The sequence below is a fragment of the Erinaceus europaeus genome, chromosome 11 (assembly GCF_950295315.1).
Source record: "Erinaceus europaeus chromosome 11, mEriEur2.1, whole genome shotgun sequence".
NCBI classification, from domain to species: Eukaryota; Metazoa; Chordata; class Mammalia; order Eulipotyphla; family Erinaceidae; genus Erinaceus; species Erinaceus europaeus.
In genome coordinates, this window is record NC_080172.1 from 47,892,215 (window position 1) to 47,914,002 (window position 21,788).

At 45.6% G+C, this 21,788-nt stretch overlaps 2 protein-coding genes across 26 annotated transcripts in view; both read left to right on the plus strand.

Annotated features, from left to right (window-relative positions):
* Positions 1–1,930, plus strand: part of UBAP2L (ubiquitin associated protein 2 like) — a 69,320-nt gene extending 67,390 nt beyond the window's left edge. For 8 of the 24 annotated variants that reach the window (XM_060201484.1, XM_060201486.1, XM_060201485.1 and 5 more), the window contains one exon: positions 1,137–1,312. In XM_060201484.1, the coding sequence (XP_060057467.1) occupies positions 1,137–1,232 (96 nt within the window). In that variant the 3' untranslated portion in view covers positions 1,233–1,312. Of the gene's footprint in view, positions 1–298; positions 350–1,136; positions 1,313–1,820 lie in introns of those variants that run through there. The other 16 variants (XM_060201501.1, XM_007525352.2, XM_060201493.1 and 13 more) reach the window with 3 other exon arrangements.
* A 788-nt stretch (positions 1,931–2,718) lies between these two features.
* HAX1 (HCLS1 associated protein X-1) lies at positions 2,719–11,145 on the plus strand. 2 transcript variants are annotated; one of them, XM_060201528.1, is made up of 7 exons: positions 2,719–2,876; positions 3,316–3,575; positions 3,713–3,900; positions 4,480–4,531; positions 4,650–4,756; positions 4,870–4,960; positions 10,757–11,145. In XM_060201528.1, the coding sequence occupies exons 1-7, from the start codon at positions 2,824–2,826 to the stop codon at positions 10,780–10,782; spliced, it is 777 nt and encodes a 258-aa protein (XP_060057511.1). In that variant the 5' UTR covers positions 2,719–2,823; the 3' UTR covers positions 10,783–11,145. The 2 variants fall into 2 exon arrangements, with proteins under 2 accessions (XP_060057511.1, XP_007525476.1); XM_007525414.3 differs by lacking the exon at positions 10,757–11,145 and adding an exon at positions 5,326–5,570.
* Positions 11,146–21,788: the final 10,643 nt, after the last annotated feature.

The following is a 21,788-nucleotide window of genomic DNA, read 5'->3' on the forward strand; positions in this document are numbered from 1 at the left end:
GCCATGGTCACAGAACACATACAGACACAGCGCACATAACACAAGTGGATGGCAAAGGAGATGTTAGAAAAGGGGACAGATTGAAACCTTTGTTCCCTCAATTCCTTTGATGCCTTTTCTCCTCCAAATCCTCCCATAGCACAGTTGTTCTAATCCCATCAGACCTTGGTCACACCTCTCCCAACCTTACCTTTCCCAGCCTTGCCCTCCCTTGACATTACAGCTTTCCCTTCTGATGGTGGAGTTCTATTGTCAAAGTTTGTCCCTTTATTTTCCATATATCCTGGTTCTGCCTCAGCTACCATATTTGCAGATGATTCTCTGTTGCCAGCGCCAGCAGGAGGAGCAGGTAATGAAACTGAATGATGATATGCTTGAACCCACTCCTTTTCAGTCCCCATTTCATATCCACAGCCTCAGGGATCTTGAAGAGAAAATATTGCACAGTCACAAATCGGGATACACAAACACAAACACCTTAGCTGTCTGGCCTCCCATTCCTTTCTTGTCCTCCCCTCCTCATTGCCCTCTTTTCCTTTCTCCCCTTTTCCAACTCCTGAAAACACCTGGTTACCAGAATTGAATTCGTAAGCAGCATCTGGAGCCTGGGGCTTCAGACTATCTCCTACCTTGCCTGAAAAGGCTCACAAGTGTGATATGTGGTGGGAGTGGAAAACCATGGTGGAACGGACCTCTCCTCCATCATAGATGGTTCATAACCCAGGAACCTGGAATGAGAATTTTCTGGCTCTCAAAAGTTGTTTTCCAAATTGAGGCGTTCAATCATATGAAATCACCATATGATTCTTAGTCCCAAGAGTCCACAATTCTCTAAAGTAGCCTTTGGGCAGGGAGGGAGAGGATAGAAGGTAGAATTGATTCACTATCTTGTCCCTAAAATTACATTGTCTTCTTCCCTATTTAAAAGCTGAAAGTGCTTTCTCAGAGGGTGCTTTGTCAGCTTTGGTAGGGGGTGTCTAGTAGCTATATTCAGATTTCTGTGACTGAGTAAGAAACTTCAGAGTAGGGGAATGGGAGTGTAACACAATTTCCACATCTTTACCTGGAGATGTCACAAGTGTGTACCACTAACTAGACACCTTTTTCCTCCCCATCACCTTCCCATTCCCCTGCAGACGGGCAGCGGGCAACGTAGCCAGACCAGCTCCATCCCGCAGAAGCCCCAGACCAACAAGTCTGCCTACAACAGCTACAGCTGGGGGGCCAACTGAGGCTCTGGCCCTCTTCTCCCGCGGGGTCCCATCTTCTGAGAGGGCTTCTCAACCTGGCAACTATGGAAAACAGCATCAAAGAGAGAAAGGAATGGGGGTTCCGCTGCGCCCACCTCCAGTGGCCCACCCCCTGCCTCAGCTTCATGTCTGTCCCATTCCCATACCATCCCTGGTCTGTTGTATGTATTATAGGATTTGTATTTTCTTTTCTTTCTCTCTCCTTTCTTCTTTCTTTTTTCTTTTTTTTTTTCCTTTCCTCTCCTTCCCCCTTGCATTCAAGATTATGAAACTTCATTGTGGGCCCCACCCTTCCCTGTCCTTCTGTTCACCCTGGTGGTGTATGGGGGAGGGGGCAGAGGGACCCCCAAATATATATCAGCCCAACAGCCCTGAGTCTCCTCCTTTATTATTAGGAAACAAACAAAAATTTGCGTCATGAATATGAACAGCATTGTCAGATGAATTAGTTGAAGTGTTTTTTGTTTTGTTTTTTTGTACTGTGTCCTCAAATTTAATGGATTAATGTGTCTTGTATATATAAAAAGAAAACCTCTACCTTCAGCCTGTGCCTGTTCTTGCTTCGTCTAGGATATCCTCAGTCTCGTCGATGACCAGCTTGGTGAATAAGTATTACTGTACCAACTGGGCCTCCTCTATCAGGCCCTGAAGGCAGTGGAATAAAGTGAAATCTTCACCTATTTAAGAATTCTGACCTTAATATGAATTTAAATTGGTCCAAGCACATAAATCACATCAGTGGCAACATGTTGGTGGAACCCAACAGCGTCTACTTTTCCCAGGCATAGCCTAAAGGAGTTAAGGCTGAGTTGGGGGTGTTTTTGTACTTCAACCAGCCCCTCCCCAGAAGGGCAGGAATGGAGTGGGCCATTCTGGGGTGGGGGGTAGTCTTTGGAAACTAAATAATAGGGAAAGGGGGGCGGGGAAGATAGCATAATGATTATGCAAAGAGACTGTCATGCCTGAGCCTCGAAGTCCCAGGTTCAATCCCCAATCCCCAGCACCACCATAAGCCAGAGCTGAGCAGTGTTCTGGTGTTTCTGTGTCTTTATCTCTGAAAAATAAAATATTTTTTAAAAAATAGGGAAAGGGGATATTTAGTAGCCGCAGTTGTGCTTGCTATGTAGCTCTCCCCTGTTCTCTTATAAAGTCTTTTGCCCTGCTTGTCACAGAACCTACAAGCTGAAATAGCCCTCTGTGGTTCTAACAAACTTGCTAACAGCTGGGTAGGTGGCACTGGTGCATGCGTTGGAGGAGGGGGCGGTGTCCCCCTGAGACTTGGCCTAGGGTGGGAGGGTTCTGTGTCCCCCGTGCCATTGGTTCACTGGTGCCGTTGGTTCACTGGTCGGCGGGAGGTACACGAGGTTATGAGGCTGTCAACCACTCAAATGAAGACCCGGTACAGCCACGCCTTTGCGGAAGCAGGTGGCATAAAGCTGGCTTCCGGTTTCACGGCACTGCGGTCAGGTCACGGGTTTGCTTTCTGGCAGCTGGGGGTGACACCACTTCCGGCTGTACTCCCCGGTGTGGATGGCCTCAGGTGGCGTCTGGAGATTCGTGTCCCTCTGAGGACATGAGCCTCTTTGACCTTTTCCGGGGCTTTTTCGGCTTTCCGGGTCCTCGAAGGTGAGCGCGGGTCCGGGTCTGCAGACGGGGACTCCCCCATGACATCCTGTTTTTGGAAAACAGCCTGCCCCCCCCCCCCAACTCCTGCGTCGCCTGTGGAGAGGAAGGCCGACCTGAGAGCTCCCGCGTGGTGACCGAGGCAGTAGTTAGGAGGAGAGAGCAGCTTCAACCTTCCTCCGACCTGGGGTGATGCAACAGGGGCCTTGGGCGGGGCGACACAGGCTGGGCGAGGACAGCGAGCCAGTGAGCGGCCGGGGGCGGGGTGGGGCGTGCGGAGGGCCGGAGGTGACAGACCGACACCTCCAAGGGACGAGCCGAGCCAGGCCGGCGCCCCCCCCCCCCCCCCCCATTTCAGAGCTTGATCCCGCCCCAGCTTCCCGGCGCCTGTTTTCAGCTTTAGGTGCCGAGATCTCAGTGGCGGGTCTCCCTCCTTCCCCAGACACAGAGACCCTTTCTTTGGAGGGATGACTCGGGATGAAGATGAGGATGATGAGGAAGACGAGGAGGGAGCTGCCTGGGGCCCGGGGAGCCCGCGGTTTGAGGGTCTCCGACCCCCGGAGGAATTCGGCTTCAGCTTCAGCCCCAGCCCCGGAGGAGGGATGCGCTTCCACGACAACTTTGGCTTTGATGACCTGGTCCGCGATTTCAACAGCATCTTCAGCGAGATGGGGGCTTGGACGTGGCCCATGCGCCCCGCTGGTGTGTGGCCTGAGGGCCCTAGGGGGCTGGGGGTGAAGGCAGGAGCGTGGCGAGAGGAGCCGGGAGGCGGGGAGAAGACTGGAGGTCCGGAGGCTGAAGGTGCCCTCTTCCAGCACTTACCCGCTGCCTTTCTGCAGAACTTCCAGGTCCCGAGTCAGAGACTCCTGGAGGTAGACAGCAGGAGGGACAGACACTCCGGGACTCAATGCTAAAGTATCCAGATAGTCACCAGCCTAGGAATTTTGGGGGGGTCTTGGAGAGCGATGCAAGGACGGAATCCCCCAAACCAGCACCAGAGTGGGGCTCTCAGAGACCTTTTCGCGGGGTGAGTACTTCCCAGTGCCTGAAAGGAGATACCTAATAGAGTGCCAAGGCTGAGGGACTTTTTGCAGTCTAGCAGGCTGTGTTGGTGGGGTGGGGGCTCTGCTATTTAGTCAAAAGCAAACCAAAAAACTAGTTTGTGTGAATGTTGAATGAAGCAGAAGAGTGGGGGTAGATAACATTATGGTTATGCAAAGAGACTCTGATGCCGGAGGCTCCAAAGTCAGTATTCCTCCCCCCCCCCACTCCCACCCCACCACCATAAGCCAGAGCTGAGCAGAACTCTGGTAGGAACAATAATAATAATTTTGAAGCAGAGTAGTTGGGGAAAGACAGAAAAATATCTACTCAGGAAGTTTTTACCAGGGCTGAAGAGACAACATAGTTCTACAAAAGACTCAAGGACCCAGGTTCAATCCCCAGCAATAAAGCCAGGAAAGAGAAAGGTGTGAATAAATTAAAGCTGTTCTAAATGGGATTCTCTTCCTGGTGAAAGGGAGTTATGAAATTTAGGGAACATTTGGGTTCTAGGATAGGTTTCAGGTAGAAAGGCTTATTTCACCTACTCTGGCTTCTTCTGCAGTTTGAAGAGATGTGGCCTGTGACCCCCAGTTCTAGAGCCAAAGAGGACAATGGTGAGTCTGGAAGAGATGGGGAGCAGCTCCCAGGCTTTTGGAAGTTCCCTGTTTTCTCTCTGAAGTGTCTTCCTGTCACATTTCACCCCTTTTCTGTGTCTCCTCTTTGCCTTCCCAGATCTTGATTCCCAGGTGTCCCAGGAGGGCCTTGGCCCAGTTTTGCAGCCCCAGCCCAAATCCTATTTCAAGAGTGTCTCAGTGACCAAAATCACCAAACCAGATGGGGTAAGCTGGGGGGAGAGAGCCACAGCCAGAGGTTACTCTGGAAAGAGAGGTCTGTATAAAGAAAGGGAGTCACCTTTAGTGATGTTTGGGGCACGTGGGCCCTCTCCTTTCAGACAGTGGAGGAACGCCGCACCGTGGTGGACAGTGCAGGCCGGACAGAGACCACAGTAACCCGCAGAGAAGCAGATGGCAGTCTCAGAGATGGTAACTGAAGACCATGAACCCGGGGCTCTACCTCCTAACTTCCTGGGGGTGGAAGCCCCAGGTTCTTCCTCTATTTTATTATTTTTAATTATTTAATTGGACAGAGAGAGCTAAAAATTGAGAGAGGGGGGGCAGATAGAGAGGAAGAGACAGAGAGACACCTGTAGCACTGTTTGGCCGATTGTGAAGCTTTCCTCCTACAGGTGAGGAATGAGGGCTTGAACCTAGGTCCTTGCATATGGTAGCGTGTGCGCCTCAACTAGGTGCACCACCACACAGCCCTCTTTCCTCTACCTTTTAATGGTGTTGCCCTCCTTTGCCTCTTTCCGGTGTCTATTTTTGTCTAATTCACTGTCTTTCCTTAGCTCTAGAATCACCAGTACCTCCCGCTATGGATGATGCTTTTTCCATCCTGGATTTATTCTTAGGACGCTGGTTCCGACCCCGATAGCCTTGTTGGACTTAGGCATTCAGGTTTTTTTTACACCCTTTGCTCTCCCTCAGTGGGCTGAGCCTCCTCAGGATCATAGCTGTGTGGAACAGTGCATTGAGGGGATCCGCCAGTATGTCATTCACTCACACTGGCCAATAAAACCTTTATTTATGCTAACTTTGGGTTTCGTTGTTGTTGTTACTGTTGCAGGATTTAGAAAAAAAGTTAAGGGGGCCGGGCAGTAGCACACCCTAAGCTCAAGGATCTGGTTTCCAGTCCCTGCTCCCCACCTGCAGGGGGATGCTTCACTAGTGGTGAAGCTGTGTACCTTTCTCTCTCCCTCTCTTTCTCTCTGTTCTGTTGAATAAAATGCAAAAACTGGCTACCAGGAGCAGTGGATTCATAGGTCTGGCATTGAGCCCCATCAATAACCCTGGAGGTGAAAAATAAAAAAGTTAACATATGCATCAATGGGTGTGTGAGAGGTGGCACAGTGGTTAGAGTATTGAACTCTCAAGCATTAGTTCCTAGGTTCAGTCTTTGGCATAACATGTGCCACTTCTTGTATCTTGTTAGTAAATACAGAATTTTGGGCTCTCAAGCATGAGATTCTGAATTCAGTCCCAAACACCACATATACCAGTGTGATATTCTGGTGCTTTCTCTTTCTCCTACCTTTCTCTCATAAATATATCTATCTCTCCAACCCATAAGATATATATTTAGGTGGAGGGTAGATAGCATAATGGTTATGCAAACAGACTCTCATGCCGAGGCTCCAAAGTCCCAGGTTCAATCCCCCGCACCACCATAAACCAGAGCTGAGCAGTGCACTGGTCAGAGCCAGCAGCCAACCAGGAACAGTAGTACCTGGAGAGGGTGCAAGGATTGAGAAAAGAAAGAAGACAGTGAAATGGGATCGGTAGGGCCCCAGCTCAATGACTGAGTGTCCAGATTTATTTCTCTCAGTCTTTTTTAACACACAGCAAGAAGTTTAATTATGCTGGCTCTGCATAAGGTTTCTCAAAACATAATCCAGATGCATAAGCAAAGTACAGTTTCTCAAAACATGATACAAGAAAATACAAAATACAAGAAACAAAATTTATCCTTACAAATTTTTCACAATTTGATATGTCATTCTAAGTCCTGTGCATATCTACACACCCAAGCATCCATAATCATATGTTGTTGTTAGAGACTGAAAGAAATTGAGAGGGAAAAGAGAGAGGACTCCTGCAGCTCTGCTTCACCACTCATAAAGCTTCTCTCTCTCTTTTTTTTTTTTTTAAAGGTATATGTTTTACTATCATTTCTTTATTTTATTTTAATTTATTTTAACCAGAGCACTGCTCAGCTCTGGTTTATGATGGTGCAGGGGATTGAACCTGGGACTTGAGAGCCTCAGGCATGGGAGTCTGTTTGCATAACCATTATGCTATCTACCCCTGCCCAAGCTTCTTTCTTTTAAGGTGGGGACTAAGGGATTGAACTTGTGTCCTTGTGTACTGTGATGTATGTGTTCAATCACCACCACCCTGCCCTGTGGTGGCATCATCATCTGCAGGGGGATCACTTCACAAGCGGTGAAGGTCTGCAGGTATCTCTCTCCCTGTCTTCCAGTCCTTTCTTGATTTCTCTTTGTCCTAACAACAAAGACAGAAATAACAATAACAATAAATAACACAGGCAACAAAAGGGGAAAAATGGCCTCCAGGAGCAGTGGATTTGTGAGCCTAGCAATAACCCTGGAGGCAAAAAAAAAAAAAAGAGGAAAAGAAAGGAAGAAAAAAAAAATAGAGCAGGCATGAGGTCCTAAGCAAGATCTTGGGCACCACATATACCACTGTAGAGTTCTGGCCTCCTCTCTTCTCATGAAAAAAATTAAGTAGCTATTTAAAAATCCTAAATAACCTAAAAAACTTTTAAATAGAAATGTTCTACATTCCTCCAATAATACTCCTAGGCATTTATCCAAAGAAAAACAAATTAGGGTTGGGGAGATAGCAAAAAGAATTTCATGTAAGTGAATGTTTCCATATATATATATATATATATTTTCCCCTTTTGTTGCCCTTGTTGGCGAATGTTTCTTAGACTTGTGAGAACAATGGTAGTTATCTGCAGGAGGTGGGAGGGTAGGGACACAGAACTTTGTGGGTGTGGTATGTAACTATATACACTGTAATTTTTAAATCTTATAACCTATTACTCACAAAAAAAAAATAGAAAAAAAAATTTCATGCTTGAGGCTCTGAAGTCCCAGGTTCAATCCCCAGAACCACCATAAGCCAGAGCTGAGTACTGCTCTGGGGAAAATAAATTAAAAAACAAAGGAACATGAATTAGGAAAGAAATCATCCTGTGTTCATGGCTGCTCTATTCACCAAAGTCAAAAGGCATCAACCTAAATGTTTTAATTTGCATTTCTCTGATGACTTGTAAGGTGGATACTGTTAGCACTCAGGTTCTCCCTCTGGTGACTGCTTAAATATGTTCTGTGTATTTAAAACTTGTAGTTTTTTTCCTCTTTTTTGCCTCCAGGGTTATAGCTGGGGTTCAGTGCTGGCATTATGAATTCTCTGCTCCCGGAGGCCTTTCCCCCCCCCCCCCCATTTAACTGGATAGGACAGAGAGAAATTGAGAGAGGAGGTAAAGATAGATAAGACACCTGCAGACCTGCTTCAGCATTTGTGAAATGACCTCTCTGCAGGTGGGGAGCTGGGGGGGGGGGGTCAAACAGGGTTCCTTATGAAGGTCCTTGTGCTTCATACTATGTGTTCTTAACGCAGTGTGCCACTGACTGGCCCCAACTTTTTACGTTTTTGTTTTGTGGCCCAGTAGCTAGAACACTGAATTTTAAAGCACAAGGTTCTCACTTTGATCCTCAGCATTAGATGTGCCAGAGTGATTTTCTGGTTCTGTTTGTCTTTCTTTCTTTCATGTTAATCACTTTTATTTCATTTTACTTTTACATCAGAGGACTGCTCAGCTCTTATGGTCATGCTGGGGATTGAACCTGGGACTTGAGAACCTCAGGCATGAAAGTTGTTTGTACAACCATTATGGTGTCTCCCCAGTCCTAAACAAATCTTATTTTAAAAGTTTTGTGCCATATGCACATAACCCGCTGCACTACCGCCCAGCCCCCAATAAAATCTTTAATAAGAAAAGAAAGGAGGGGGCCAGGCGGTAGCGCAGTAGGTTAAGCACACATGGCGAAAGCGCAAGGACCTGTGGAAAGATCCCGGTTCAAGCCACCAGCTCCCCACCTGCAGGGGGGTTGCTTAATGGGCAGTAAAAATATCTCTCTCCCTCTCTCTTCCCCTCCTCTCTCAATTTCTCTCTGTCCTATCCACAGCAATGACAGCAATAACAATAATAATAATAACAACAGCAACAATAAACAGCAAGGGCAACAAAAGGGGAAAAATAGCCTCCAGGAGCAATGGATTCGTAGTGCAGGCACCGAGCCTCAGCAATAACCCTGGAGGCAAAAAAAAAAATTGAAAAAAAAGAAAAGATTTTATTTATTAATGAGAAAGACAGGAAGAGAGAAAGAACCAGACATCACTCTGGTACATATGCTGCTGGGGATTGAACTCAACCTCATGCTGGAGAGTCCTTTTCTTTTTATTAGTATTTTATAATCATTAAGGTTTAACTACTCCAGGATAACTTTTTCAGATAGAGAGGGAAAGAGAGACCATAGCACGACAACTTCCTTCATCATGGTGGGCTTGAATCTGGGTGGCACACATGGCAAAGCAGTGCACTATCTAAGTGAGCTGTTTCACTAGCCTTCCATTTTCCTTACGCTTGAGAGTCCAGTGCTTTATCCACTGCGCCACCTCCTAGACCAGCCCTCCATTTTCAATTGAGAACTCCCTGTACCATTTTCCATAGAGGCTGCATCAGTTTGCATTCTCACCAATAGTACAACACATCCTTGACAGCATCTGTAAACAGTTTTTTTTTCCTCCTCCCCATCCTTTTAAAATTTTTTCTTCTTTTTTGGGCCAGGCTGTGACATACTTGATATACCCAGTTAAGCGCACTTGTTACAATGTGCAAAGACCAGAGTTCAAGCCCTAGTCCCCACCTGCAGGGGGAAAGTTTTGTGAGGAGTAAAGCAGGGCTGCAGGTGTCTCTCTGTCTGTCTATTACCCCCTACCCTTTTTCTTTTCTGAGAGTATGCCTATTCCATTTTTGACTGTGTTAAAATGGTTTTTACTTTATAAAATTATGTTGATAACTAGTTTTTAAAGTTTTTATTATTTTTATTTATTTATTGAATAGAGACAGCCAGAAATTAAGAGGAAGGGGGAAATAGAGGAAGAGACAGAGACACCTGCAGCACTGCTTTACCACCTATGAAGCTTTCCCCCGTATAGGTGGGGACCAGGGGCCTGAATCCCAATCTTTGCGCACTGTAATATGTGCACTCAAAAGGTGCATCACCACCCATTGTCTACCCCCTTTTGACTTCAGGCTATCTCTAGCCAATAAATAAAGTTAATTAATAATTTAAAATAGTCGGGCAGTAGTGCAGCAGGTTAAGCGCACATGGCACAAAGCACATGAACTGGCATAAGGATCCCAGTTCCAGCCCCCGGCTCCTCACCTGCAAGGGAGTCTTCACAAATCTTTCTCTCCCCTTCTCTGTCTTCCCTTCCTGTCTCCATTTCTCTCTGTCCTACCTAACAACAACGACATCAAGAACAACAACAATAATAACTACAACAATAAAACATAAAACAAGGGCAAAAAAAGGGAATAAATAAAAAATATTTTTAAAAGATAAAAACTTAAAAAAACATAATTAAAAATAAATAATAGGCGCAAAGTGCAAGGACTGGCTTAAGGATCCCGGTTCGAGCCCCTGGCTCCCCACCTGCAGGGAAGTTGCTTCACAGGCAGTGAAGCAGGTCTGTAGGTGTCTTTCTCTTCCATCTCTGTCTTCCCCTCCTCTCTCCATTTCTCTTTGTCCTATCTAACAACAACATCAATAACAACAATAATAACTACAACAACAAAAAAGGGCAACAAAAGGGAAAGTAAATATAAAAAAATTTTAAACAAATAAATAGTAAAATTTTTCGTTTTAATATCAGAGAGATTGGGGGTGGGGTGAGAGAAGCAGACTCACCATAGCACCACTTCACTGTTCAAGAAGCTTCCCACATGGGCTCAAACCCAGGTCCTCAGGAATGGTAGAGTGTGCTTTACTGCATGAGCCATCTCCCATTTCCCAGGGCTGCAACTTAGAGCCTTGAATCAGCCACTGCTACTGTTGACAGGTTACCTGCTAAGAGAGGACTGATAGCTCTCTCCCCCTCCTTTTTCACCAGAGCACTACTCAGCTATTGTCCCCTGGGGTTGGGATTGAACCCTGGACCTTGGAGCCTGAAGCATGAAAGGTAGCATGTTTTGCTATCTCCCTGGTCCTTCTCCTTTCCTTTCTTACTTTCAAGTGAAGAGAGAGAGAGAGAGTGAAAGCTTCCTTCAGTATAGTGGAGACCTAGCTCAAATCTGGGTCACACATACGGCAAAGCAACACACTATCCAGGTGAGTTATTTCGATGGCCCACTTTTTTTTTTTTCCTTCCAAGGCTTTATCAGAGGCTCCGTGCCTGCATGGCCCCACTGCACAGTGGAGTGTGTACATTCTGCCTGCTGTGCTAGCTCTCTAGGCCAGCACCTCCTTTGTTTTCTCTGCCATCCTGCTTTGTCCCTGCCCTGACCCTCCTAGTCTGCATACCATAAATCCAGGCATGTCCACAACCCCTGTGAAGACTGGCCGTGAAGTTCTGCCTCTTTGTGCTGACCCTGGCTTGCTCCTGTGAATACTGAGGAGCGATGGCCTGCAGGACAGGGCCACCTACAATTCAGACTTGATGTTGACCCTGAGTCCTGAACCCACCCTTATTCCTGCTTAGCTTTGCTTTTAGGGCAAATGACCACTCAGACCCAACCTGAGATCAAGGTTTGTCCTTGATCTCACAGCCAGTATAGATACTATCTAGGAGAGGTGGATAGGCCCCTGGGATGAAATAAAGAGAGAGCAAAAGAAAAGAATCTAGGTGGTGGCACACTTGGTTGTATGCACATTATAATGCACAAGGACCAGGTTTCCAGCCCCTGGTCCCTACCTACAGGGGGAGAGCTTTGTGAGTGGTGAAGCAGTGCAACAGGTCTCTCTCTCTCTCTCTCTCTCTCTCTCTCTCTCTCTCACTGCCACCAGGGTTATCGCTGGGACTTGGTGCCAGCACTTTGAATTCACTGCTCCTAGCAGGCAGACATTATTTTCGTTTTGTTTATTTGTTTTTCCCTTTCTTGTTTTTATTTGATAGGACAGAGAAACTGAGGGGGGAGGGAGATAGGTAGAGAGAAAGATAAGATAGACACCTGCACACCTGCTTCACCACTCATGAAGCGGCCCCCCTGGGTCCTTGCATATGATAGTTTGTGCACTTAACCAGGTACGCCCTACCCTCTTGATTTCTGGCTGTGTTTATCCAATAAATAAGGATAATAGAAAATTTAAAAGAGAAGGGAGAAAGAAAGAAAGGGACCAGGTAGGGAGTCGGGTGGTGGTGCACATGGCACAAAGCACAAGAACCAGCGTAAGGATCCCAGTTCTTCGAGCCCCCGCTCCCCACCTGCAGGGGAGTCGCTTCACAGGCGGTGAAGCAGGTCTGCAGGTGTCTTTTTCTCTCCCCCTCTCTGTCTTCCCCTCCTCTCTTCATTTCTTTCTTTCCTATCCACCAACAACGACATCAATAACCACAACAATGTTAAACAACAAGGGCAACAAAAGGGAAAATAAATAAATATTAAAAAAGAAAGGGGCCAGGTGGTAGTACAGTAGGTTAAGCTCACATGGCACAAAGTGCAAGGAACAGCATAAGGATCCCAGTTCAAGCCCCAGCTCCCCACCTGCAGAGGGGTCGCTTCACAAGCAGTGAAACAGGTCTGCAGGTGTCTATCTTTCCTCTCTCTGTCTTCTCTCTTGATTTCTCTCTGTCCTATCCAACAACAGCAATAACAAAAATGATAACAAGGGCAACAAAAAGGGAAAAAATAGCCTCCAGGAGCAGTGGATTCATAGTGCAGGGACCAAGCCCCAGCAATAACCCTGGAGGCAAAAAAAAGGGGGGGGCAGGGGTAGATAACATAATGGTTATGCAAACAGACTCTCATGCCTGAGGCTCCAAAGTCCTAGGTTCAATCCCCTGCACCACCATAAACCAGAGCTGAGCAGTGTTCTGGTAAAAAAAGAAAAAAAAACACTAAAAAAAAAAAAAAAAAAAGAAAGAGATCCAAAGAAATAATTCACCAGGTAGGATACATGCCTGAGGTTTAAAGCAGGCACCACATGAAAGCATGACTTGTTGTGCACCAATTTCAGCTTTTTGTTTGTTTTGTGGGACTAGGGCCCTCATGCATGTACAATTCCACCACACATAGGCCTTTTTTTTTCCCACATTCTTTTCATTCCAGATATATAGAGAGACAGAGAGAGAGGATGAGACACCACAACACTGCTCTACCATACGAGGAGCTTCCTGGTGCTATAGACCTGTGTAGTACTGGGACTCAGACTTGGGACTTAGCATATGATAAAGTGGACACACAGCAAGGTGAGCTATCTCTCAGCCTCTCAGTTTTAAAATGTTTTTTTTATAAAGATTTATTTTATCTATTTATTTTAGTTATGAGAAAGAGAAAGAACCCAAGCATGACTCTGGCACATACGATGTTAGGGATTAAACTCTAGAGCTCATGCTTGAGAATCTAAAGCTCCAGCCACTCTGCCACCTCCTACGCTGCAGTGTTTATTTATTGGGGTGGTGAGGGAGACACCAAAAGACCAGAGCATCTTCTGACACGTGTGGTGCCAGAGATTAAATTCCGGGCCTCTCACTTGCAAGTCCCTAGCTCTTCTGCACCACCAAATTTTAGTTCCTCAGTAGGGTTGCCTCCCTTCTTGGGGACTGAAGATTCCCTGGGGCAAGGGGCTGTGTTCGGTGCTAGACAGTGGGAACTCGGTGGGCTCATTCTGTCTCCTTGTCTCCCCATGGCCTATGTCACCTTCTTGTGGATACTGGCTTTCCTTAACTCTTGCAATCTGAAGCACATACCAACTGGCACAATGGTGCTGTTCGTCCCTGTGAGGCATCTCAGGAAGAGCACCCAGATATAAGGCTCAGTGCCCCACTTGTGTCTGGGGGAACTTCCAGAGGTCCAGTGGTACAAAGAGCCATGTGGTACAGCACTGCTGCCAGCCTTATAGAAGTGGGGCTCTAGGGTCCTGCCACTGTGGGCCAGTGTTATGACTACTGCCAACAGGCCTCCTCTGAAGGAGGAAAGCCAGTGAGGAAATGGTTTTATTTTGGGGGGGGGGATGTTCAGAGATGGCTTCATAGGAAGCTCTACAGTCTCAACTACTATAGCATTTTGTACCACCACCACCACCACCACCACCACCACCACCCCAACAGGTTGATGGCTGGAGTTAGGTATGTTTGTGACTCCACTGCTCCTGGTAGTCTTTTGTTTCTTTGAATCTTTTTTTTTTTGGTTAGGCTACATCAGAGAGAAATTGATAGAGAAGTGGAGATAGGGAGAAAGATAGTGGTCCAGGAGGTGGCAGTGTTAGACTCTCAAGCATGAGGTCCTGACAAAACATGCACACCAGAGTGATGTTTTGTGTGTGCTCTCTCTCTTCCTACCTCTTTTATTAATAAATAAATAAATAAAATGTATAAAAGAGAGAGACACCTGTAGCACTGCTTCACTGCTTGTGAAGCTTCTCCCCTGCAGGTAGGGACTAGGGGCTTGAACTAGGATCTTTGTTCATGATGATCCTTTTTATTATTTCCCTCTGATAGAGAGTAAGAGCCCAAGAAGTAGAGAGGAAAGGGGCCAAGTGGTGATTAGAGTGCTAGATTAATAAGCATAAGTTCCCAAGTTCGATCCTTGATATTGCATGTGCCAGAGAGATGCTCTGGGACACACTCTTATATAAACAAACAATAACATACATATAGATTTTAGAGGGGTGAAAGAACTTGCAGTGAGCACTGTAATTTTAAATTATTTTTGCTATTATCATCTCAGCAAGACAAGAAATAACAAGTGCAAATGATATATATTTTTTCGCTCCTTACCAGAGCATTGCTCAACTCTGCTTTATGTTCATATGGAGGATTGAACCTGAGACCTCAGGGCTTCAGGCATGAGAGCTTGTTTGCATAACCATTATGCTATCTATGGGCCACAATCTTTTTTTTAAATTCTTATCATTGAATATATGTGCATTTGAGAGGAGGAGGAGTGAAACAGAGTACAAGAGCATCACTCAGGTACTGGCCATGCCAGGAACTGAATTCAGAACTCAGGGTTAAATTGTCTACATCTTATCTTCTGAGCCACCTCCTGTGCCTCAGTCCATACTCTTTTATATTATTATTTATTTTATTTTATTTTTTAAAAATATTTATTCCCTTTTAGTTGCCCTTGTTTTTATTGTTGTAGTTATTATTGTTGTTGTTATTGATGTCGTCATTGTTGGATAGGACAGAGAGAAATGGAGAGAAAAGGGAAAGACAGAGACAGGGAGAGAAAGATAGACACCTGCAGACTTGCTTCACCACCTGTGAAGCGACTCCCCTGCAGGTGGGGAGCCTGGGGCTTGAACTGGGATCCTTACGCCGGTCCCTGTGCTTTGTGCCACCTGTGCTTAACCCACTGCGCTACCACCCAACTCCCTATTTATTTTTATTTTTATCAGAGCACTGCTCAGCTCTGGCTTATGGCGGTACTGGGGATTGAACCTGGAACCTTGGAGCCTCAGGCATGAGAATCTGTTTGCATAACCATTATGCTGTCTCCCCCAGCCCAGGCCACAATCTTTTACATAAAGTCAGGTGGGGTTCCAGAGAGAAGGATTTCTTGGGTGTGGTGGGTGGCACACATAGTACTATATGAAAGGACCCATTCGAAGCCTTGGGTTCTAGTCTCCACTCCCCACCTGCAGTGGGGACACTGAGTGATGAAGCAGGTCTGCAGGTGTGTCTAGCTTTCTCCCTCTCTCAATTTTTCTTTTTTTTTTTTTAATATTTATTTATTTCCTTTTGTTGCCCTTATTGTTTTATTGTTATAGTTATTATTGTTGTTGTCGTCCTTGTTGAATAGGACAGAGAGAAACGGAGAGAGGAAGGGAAGACAGAGAGAGAGAAAGACATTTGCAGACCTGCTTCACCACCTGTGAAGCGACGCCCCTGCAGTTGGGAAGCCAGGGGCTCGAACCGGGATCCTTAAGCTGGTCCTTGCGCTTTGCGCCTCCTGTACTTAACCTGCTGCGCTACCGCCCGACTCCCAATTTTTCTCTTTCTTATCAAATAAAAATAATAAGAAATAAATAAAAAGGAAAAAAATGGCCACCCAGAACAGTGGATTCATAATGCTGGCACTGAGCCTCAGCGATAATCTTAGAGGCAAAAAAAAAAAATAGAAAGAGAGGACTTCTTGGGAATCTGTGGGAAAAAGTAAGTCCCAAGTGCTAGGTGGTGACACACCAGGTTGAGTGTACATGTTACAATGTGCAAGGACCGGGCTTTGAGCCCGGGTCCCCACCTGCATGTGGAAAGGTTTGCTAGTGGTGAAGTAGTGCTGTGGGTGTCTCTCTCTCTCTCTTAGTCTCTCTCTCTCTTTAGTTTATTTTATTAGTGATTTAATAATGTTTGACAAGATTGTGAGAGAAGAGGGGTACAATTCCACAGAATTCTCACCATTAGAGTTCTGTATCCCATCCCCTCCATTGGAAGCTTCCCTATTCCTTTTATTTATTTTTAAAATTTTTTAAAAATTATCTCTTTATTGGATAGAAACAGCCAGAAATTGAGAGGGAAGGGGGAGATAAAGAGAGAAGCAAAGAGACACCTGCAGTCCTGCTTCACCACTCGCAAAACTTTCCCTCTGCAGATGGAGACCTAGGGCTCAAGCCCAGGTCCTTACACGTTATAACGTGTGCTTGACCACTACCTGGCCCCAGAAGCTTCCCTATTCTTTATCCCTCTGGGAGTATGGACCAAAGATCTTTATGACATGCAGAAGGTGAGAGGTCTGACTTCTGTAATTGCCTCTCTGCTGGACATGGGCATTGATCAGTTTCTATCTGAGGCGGGGTCCAGGACATATTGATGAGGTCGTCTGCCCAGGGAAGACAGGTTGGCGTCATAATAGCATCTGCAGCTTGCTGGCCAAACAGCATTAAGATATAAAGCAGACTCCCCCTGCAGGTGGGGAGCCGGGGGCTCAAACCAGGATCTTTACGCCAGTCCTTGAGCTTTGCGCCACATGCACTTAACCCTCTGTGCTACCACGTGACTCCCCCCCCCCAAAAAAAAAAAAAGATATAAAGCAGAGGGGGCTGGGTGGTGGTGCAGTGGGTTAAACACACATGGTGCAAAGCATAAGGACCAGTGTAAGGATCCCAGTTGAGCCCCCGGTTCCCCACCTGCGGGGGGGAGGGGGGTTGTCGCTTCACAAGTGGTGAAGCAGGTCTCTGTCTTTCTCTCCCCCTCTGTCTTCCCCTCCTCTCTTGATTTATCTCTGTCCTATGCAACAATAATGACAGTAATAACAACGATAAACAACAAGGGCAACAAAAGGGAAAAAATAGCCGACAGGAGCAGTGGATTCACAGTGCAGGCACTGAGTCCCTGGAGCCAAAAAAAAAGAAAAGAAAAAGATGGGAGTCAGGCGGTAGCGCAGTGGGTTAAATGCACGTGGCATAAAACATAAGGATCCCGGTTCCGCTTCCCACGTGCAGGGGAGTCGCTTCACAGACAGTGAAGCAGATCTGCAGGTGTCTTTCTTCCTCTCTGTCTTCCCCTCCTCTCTCCATTTCTCTCTGTCCTATCCAACAACGACAACAACAATAACTACAACAATAAAACACTACAACAATAAAACAACTAGGGCAACAAAAGGGAATAAATAAATTTTAAAAAAAGAATAAAAAGATGGTGGTCCAGGAGGTGGCGCAGTGGATAAAGCATCAGACTCTGAAGCATGAGGTCCTGAGTTCAATCCCTGGCAGCACATATACCAGAGTAATGTCTGGTTCTTTCTCTCTCTCTCTCCTTCTATCTTCATGAATAAATAAATAAAATCTTAAAAAAAAAAAAAGAATAAAAAGATGGACGGAGGGTAGATAGCATAATGGTTATGCAAACAGACTCTCATGCCTTAGGTTCCAAAGTCCCAGGTTCAATCCCCCGTACCACCATAAGCCAGAGCTAAACAGTGCTCTAAAAGAAAGAAAGAAAAAAAAAAAAAAGATGTAAAGCTGAACAAATTGTTTAGTAATTAAAAACCTTAAAGGTAAGAGTATAGCAGATGAGATTTGGGGTATTCATGTTGGAAGAAGCTAGGATGTCTATTTTAGGTATATTGCAATGGGCTTGTGACTTTACTAATTTTTGCCTGGACCCAACATTTAATATACAGGTGAGCTAAAAGTATTGTCTGGAAAGATTGTGTCAGAGTTGGGAATAGAGCTCCAGTGGTGCACTGGGTTAGTGTGCATTACTTATTCAGAGTTGGGAATAGAACCAGAAAACTGGATCCAGGCAGAGAGCAGCTCCAAAATATGGGAAACATATATAAATATTATTAACTGTAAACCCCTTCGATCTGACCCAGGGTCTATGTCTATTCATATTTAGTACAGGAACCTATATAACCTCTGCATCCCTGTAGGTCTGAGCTCACATTCCATGGCCATAGCTAGGAACATTTTATGCTGTACTCATTTCTGGAACAGTCTGTCTTCCTTGAGTGGCAGAGCATGTTGACCCAGGCTCCCTTCGGAGAGTAGGGCAGTTTCTACTGTTGTTGTTCTACAATAAGGTCCTATAGAAGCCCACATGAGAGTTTATGATGTTCCTGATTGAGATGACCAGTGATGGTGGAGAGAGGTATCTGTCAGAGGTCTAGGCCCATCATATCTATGTGGGAGTCCCAGGATTCCCTGACTAGGGCCCCAGATGATGGGGTGGCCAAATAGTAATCAAAAGGGCCATCATTAGAGTGTTCCATCCAGTCTCTTGCCCTTATCCAGCTTTTGTAGTCCTTACTTTATCTTTTTTTAAATTAGTTATTCAATATTGATATACAAAATTGCATGTCAACAAGAGTACAATTCCACACTGTTCCCACCACCAGAGTTCTGAATCCCTGACCCCTCCATTGCAAACCACCGTGGATCTCCCAAGGTTGCAGATATGGATTAACCATCATCTCTACAGATATCTGTCTACATATGTACATAATTGCCTCCTTTTTCTTCTAGGTCTAGTCTTCCCTTCCAAGTCACACACAACCCTATTACTACATCCAAATATCTCTGCTCTTTTTGTCTTCTCTCTCTGGGACCTGATGGATCTGGAGTTCAGAGCCCTCTTATCCTCTTCTTCCTATCATTTCTCCCCCACTGGGAGTACAGATCAAAATTGTTTTGGGGGTATAGAAGGTAGGAGTTCTAGCTTCTGTAACTGCTTCTCTGCTGGACTTGGGCAGTGGCAGGTCAATCCATACCCCTAGCCTGTCTCTGTCTTTCCCTAGTTGGGTAGAGCTCTGCTCTCCCTACCCTCATATTCTGGCTGTCTCTATCCAATAAATAAAGATAATAAAAAATAGTGATCTGGGAGGTGGCACAATGGATAAAGCATTGGACTCTCAAGCGTGAGATCCCGAGTTCAATCCCTGGCAGCACATGTACCAGAGTGATATATAGTTCTTTCTCTCTCTCCTCCTATCTTTCTCATTAATAAATTAATTAAATCTTTTAAAAAGTAAATAAATAAATAAAAAGTAAGTCCCACAATGGAAAAGTGCACCAGCGAGAGATGAAATGAGGGAACTCAATTCCTGAGTGCTCTCTAACCACCCACAGAGGAGTCCCGGAAGCAGGAGCTGGGTGATGAGTTCCAGGTCCGCCCTGGCAGTGAGACACTGTCCCCTGAGGCTGCTGTCTCTAGGTGAAGGTGCTAGCCTCTAGAAGCAGGAACAGCTTGGCGGGACAGTTCACTGGCTTCCAGGGAACGCTGGTCTGAGGAGGTGAGCTGACTTCTCATGCTGCTTCTGACACTATGGATTTAGCAACATTAAGAGGTGGCTTGGGTGGCAGAGTACATGGAGCTCACAGGTGTGACATCTCAGATCTTGTTCCCAGCACAGCATATGCTGGGACAGAGCTCCAGTTTCTGTTTTTATTTGTTTTTTGTTTTGTTTTTTTATAAAATGGAAATATTGACAAGACTACGAGAGGGGTACATTCCCACATAATGCCCATCCCCAGAGCTCCATATCCAATCCCCTCCCTTGATAGCTTCCTTATTCTTTATCCCTTTGGGAGCATGGACCCAAGATCATCATGGGGTGCAGAAGGTGAGCTCTGGTTTATTCTGGTACAGGGAATTGAACCTGGGACTTTGGAGCATCAGGCATGAGAGTGTCTGCATAATCATTATGGCTTCCCCCAACCCCAGAGCTCCAGTCTCTATACCTCTCTCTTTCATTAAATAAATTAGTGAATATATCTTTTTTCTTTAAAATTTTTTTTTGTTGTTTTATTTTCATGAGAGATATACAAAGAGAAACCAGATCACTGCTCAGTTGGGGTTGATGGTGGTACTTGCAATTGAACCTGGGACCTCAAAACCTCAAGCATGACAATCTTTTGCAGAACCATTATACTGTCTCCCTGCCCACATATTTTGCATTTTTTAAATTATTTTTTTAAAGACTTCTTTCTTTTTTATTTAAATAATTTGTTCTTTTCTTAAAAATTCTGTTTATTTATTACTGGATAGAGACAGAGAGAAATTGAGAAGGGAGGGGGAGATAGAAAGGGAAAGAACGGGAGTCGGGGGTAGCGCAGTGGGTTAAGCACAGGTGGCGCCAAGCTCATGGACTGGTGTAAGGATCCCCACCTACAGGGGAGTCACTTCACAGGTGGTGAAGCAGGTCTGCAGGTGTCTGCCTTTCTCTCCCCCTCTCTGTCTTCCCCATCTCTGTCCATTTCTCTCTGTCCTATCTAACAACGACGACATCAATAACAACAATAATAACTACAACAATAAAACAACAATAAAAGGGGATAAATAAATATATATTTTAAAAACAAAAAAAATAGAAAGGGAAAAGACGTTCGAGCCCCCGGCTCCCCACCTGCAGGGGAGTCGCTTCACAAGCATCGAAGCAGGTCTGCAGGTGTCTATCTTTCTCTCCCCCTCTCTGTCTTCCCCTCCTCTCTCCATTTCTCTGTCCTATCCAACAACGATGACATCAATAACAACAATAATAACTATAACAATACAAAAACAATGGCAACAAAAGAGAATGTAAATAAATATTTAAAAAAAAGAAAGGGAAAGGGGGAGTTGGGCGGTAGCGCAGCGGGTTAAGCGCAGGTGGCACAAAGCACAAGGACCGGTATAAGGATTCCAGTTTGAGCCCCCAGCTCCCCACCTACAAGGAGGTTGCTTCACAGGCAGTGAAGCAGGTCTACAGGTGTCTATATTTCTCTCCCCTTCTCTGTCTTCCCCTTCTCTCTCCATTTTTCTCTGTCCTATCCAACAACGATGACACCAATAACAACAATAATAATAACTACAATAATAAAACAACAAGGGCAACAAAAGGGAATAAATAAATAAATAAATAAATATTTTTTAAAAAGAAAGAAAAAGGGAAAGAGACAGAGACAATTGCAGCCCTACTTCACCACTCGTGGAACTTTCCCCCTACAGGTGGGGACCAGGGGCTTGAGCCTGAGTCCTTGCACAGTGTAATGTTTGTGCTTAACCAGGTGTGCCACTGCCTGCCCCCAGGTTTCCCCAGGTGCTTTATCCATTGCACCATCTCTCAGACCACATTTTCATGGTCTTTAAGACAAGTAGCCCAGGAGGTGATGCAGGGAGTAAAGGATTGGACTTTTGAGCATTAGGTCCCAAGTTCAATCTATGGCATCACATGTGTGAGAGTGATGCTTCGATTCTCTCTCCCTCTCTCTTCTCTCTCTCATTAATAAGTCTTTTTTTTTTTTTTAAAGGCCAAGAGGACACAGGTATGTGTAGCAGGAAAACTCCTTGTGGGAAGAGAAGGAGATTACTCCAGGGAGGGATGGGGCTGGAAGGCTGGCACAGCCCCCCTACAGTCTCCATTATCTTTGGCCTCTAGCTCACACACCTGTATGAGCAGGTGCTGAGCTAACTGGTTTAAAGTCTCCTCCTTATCTCCCAGCAGGCAGTAGCTGTGTGCCTGCACGGAGGGAGCCAGCAGTGGAACAGCACCCCTTGTCTTCACTATGACTTACTCTCA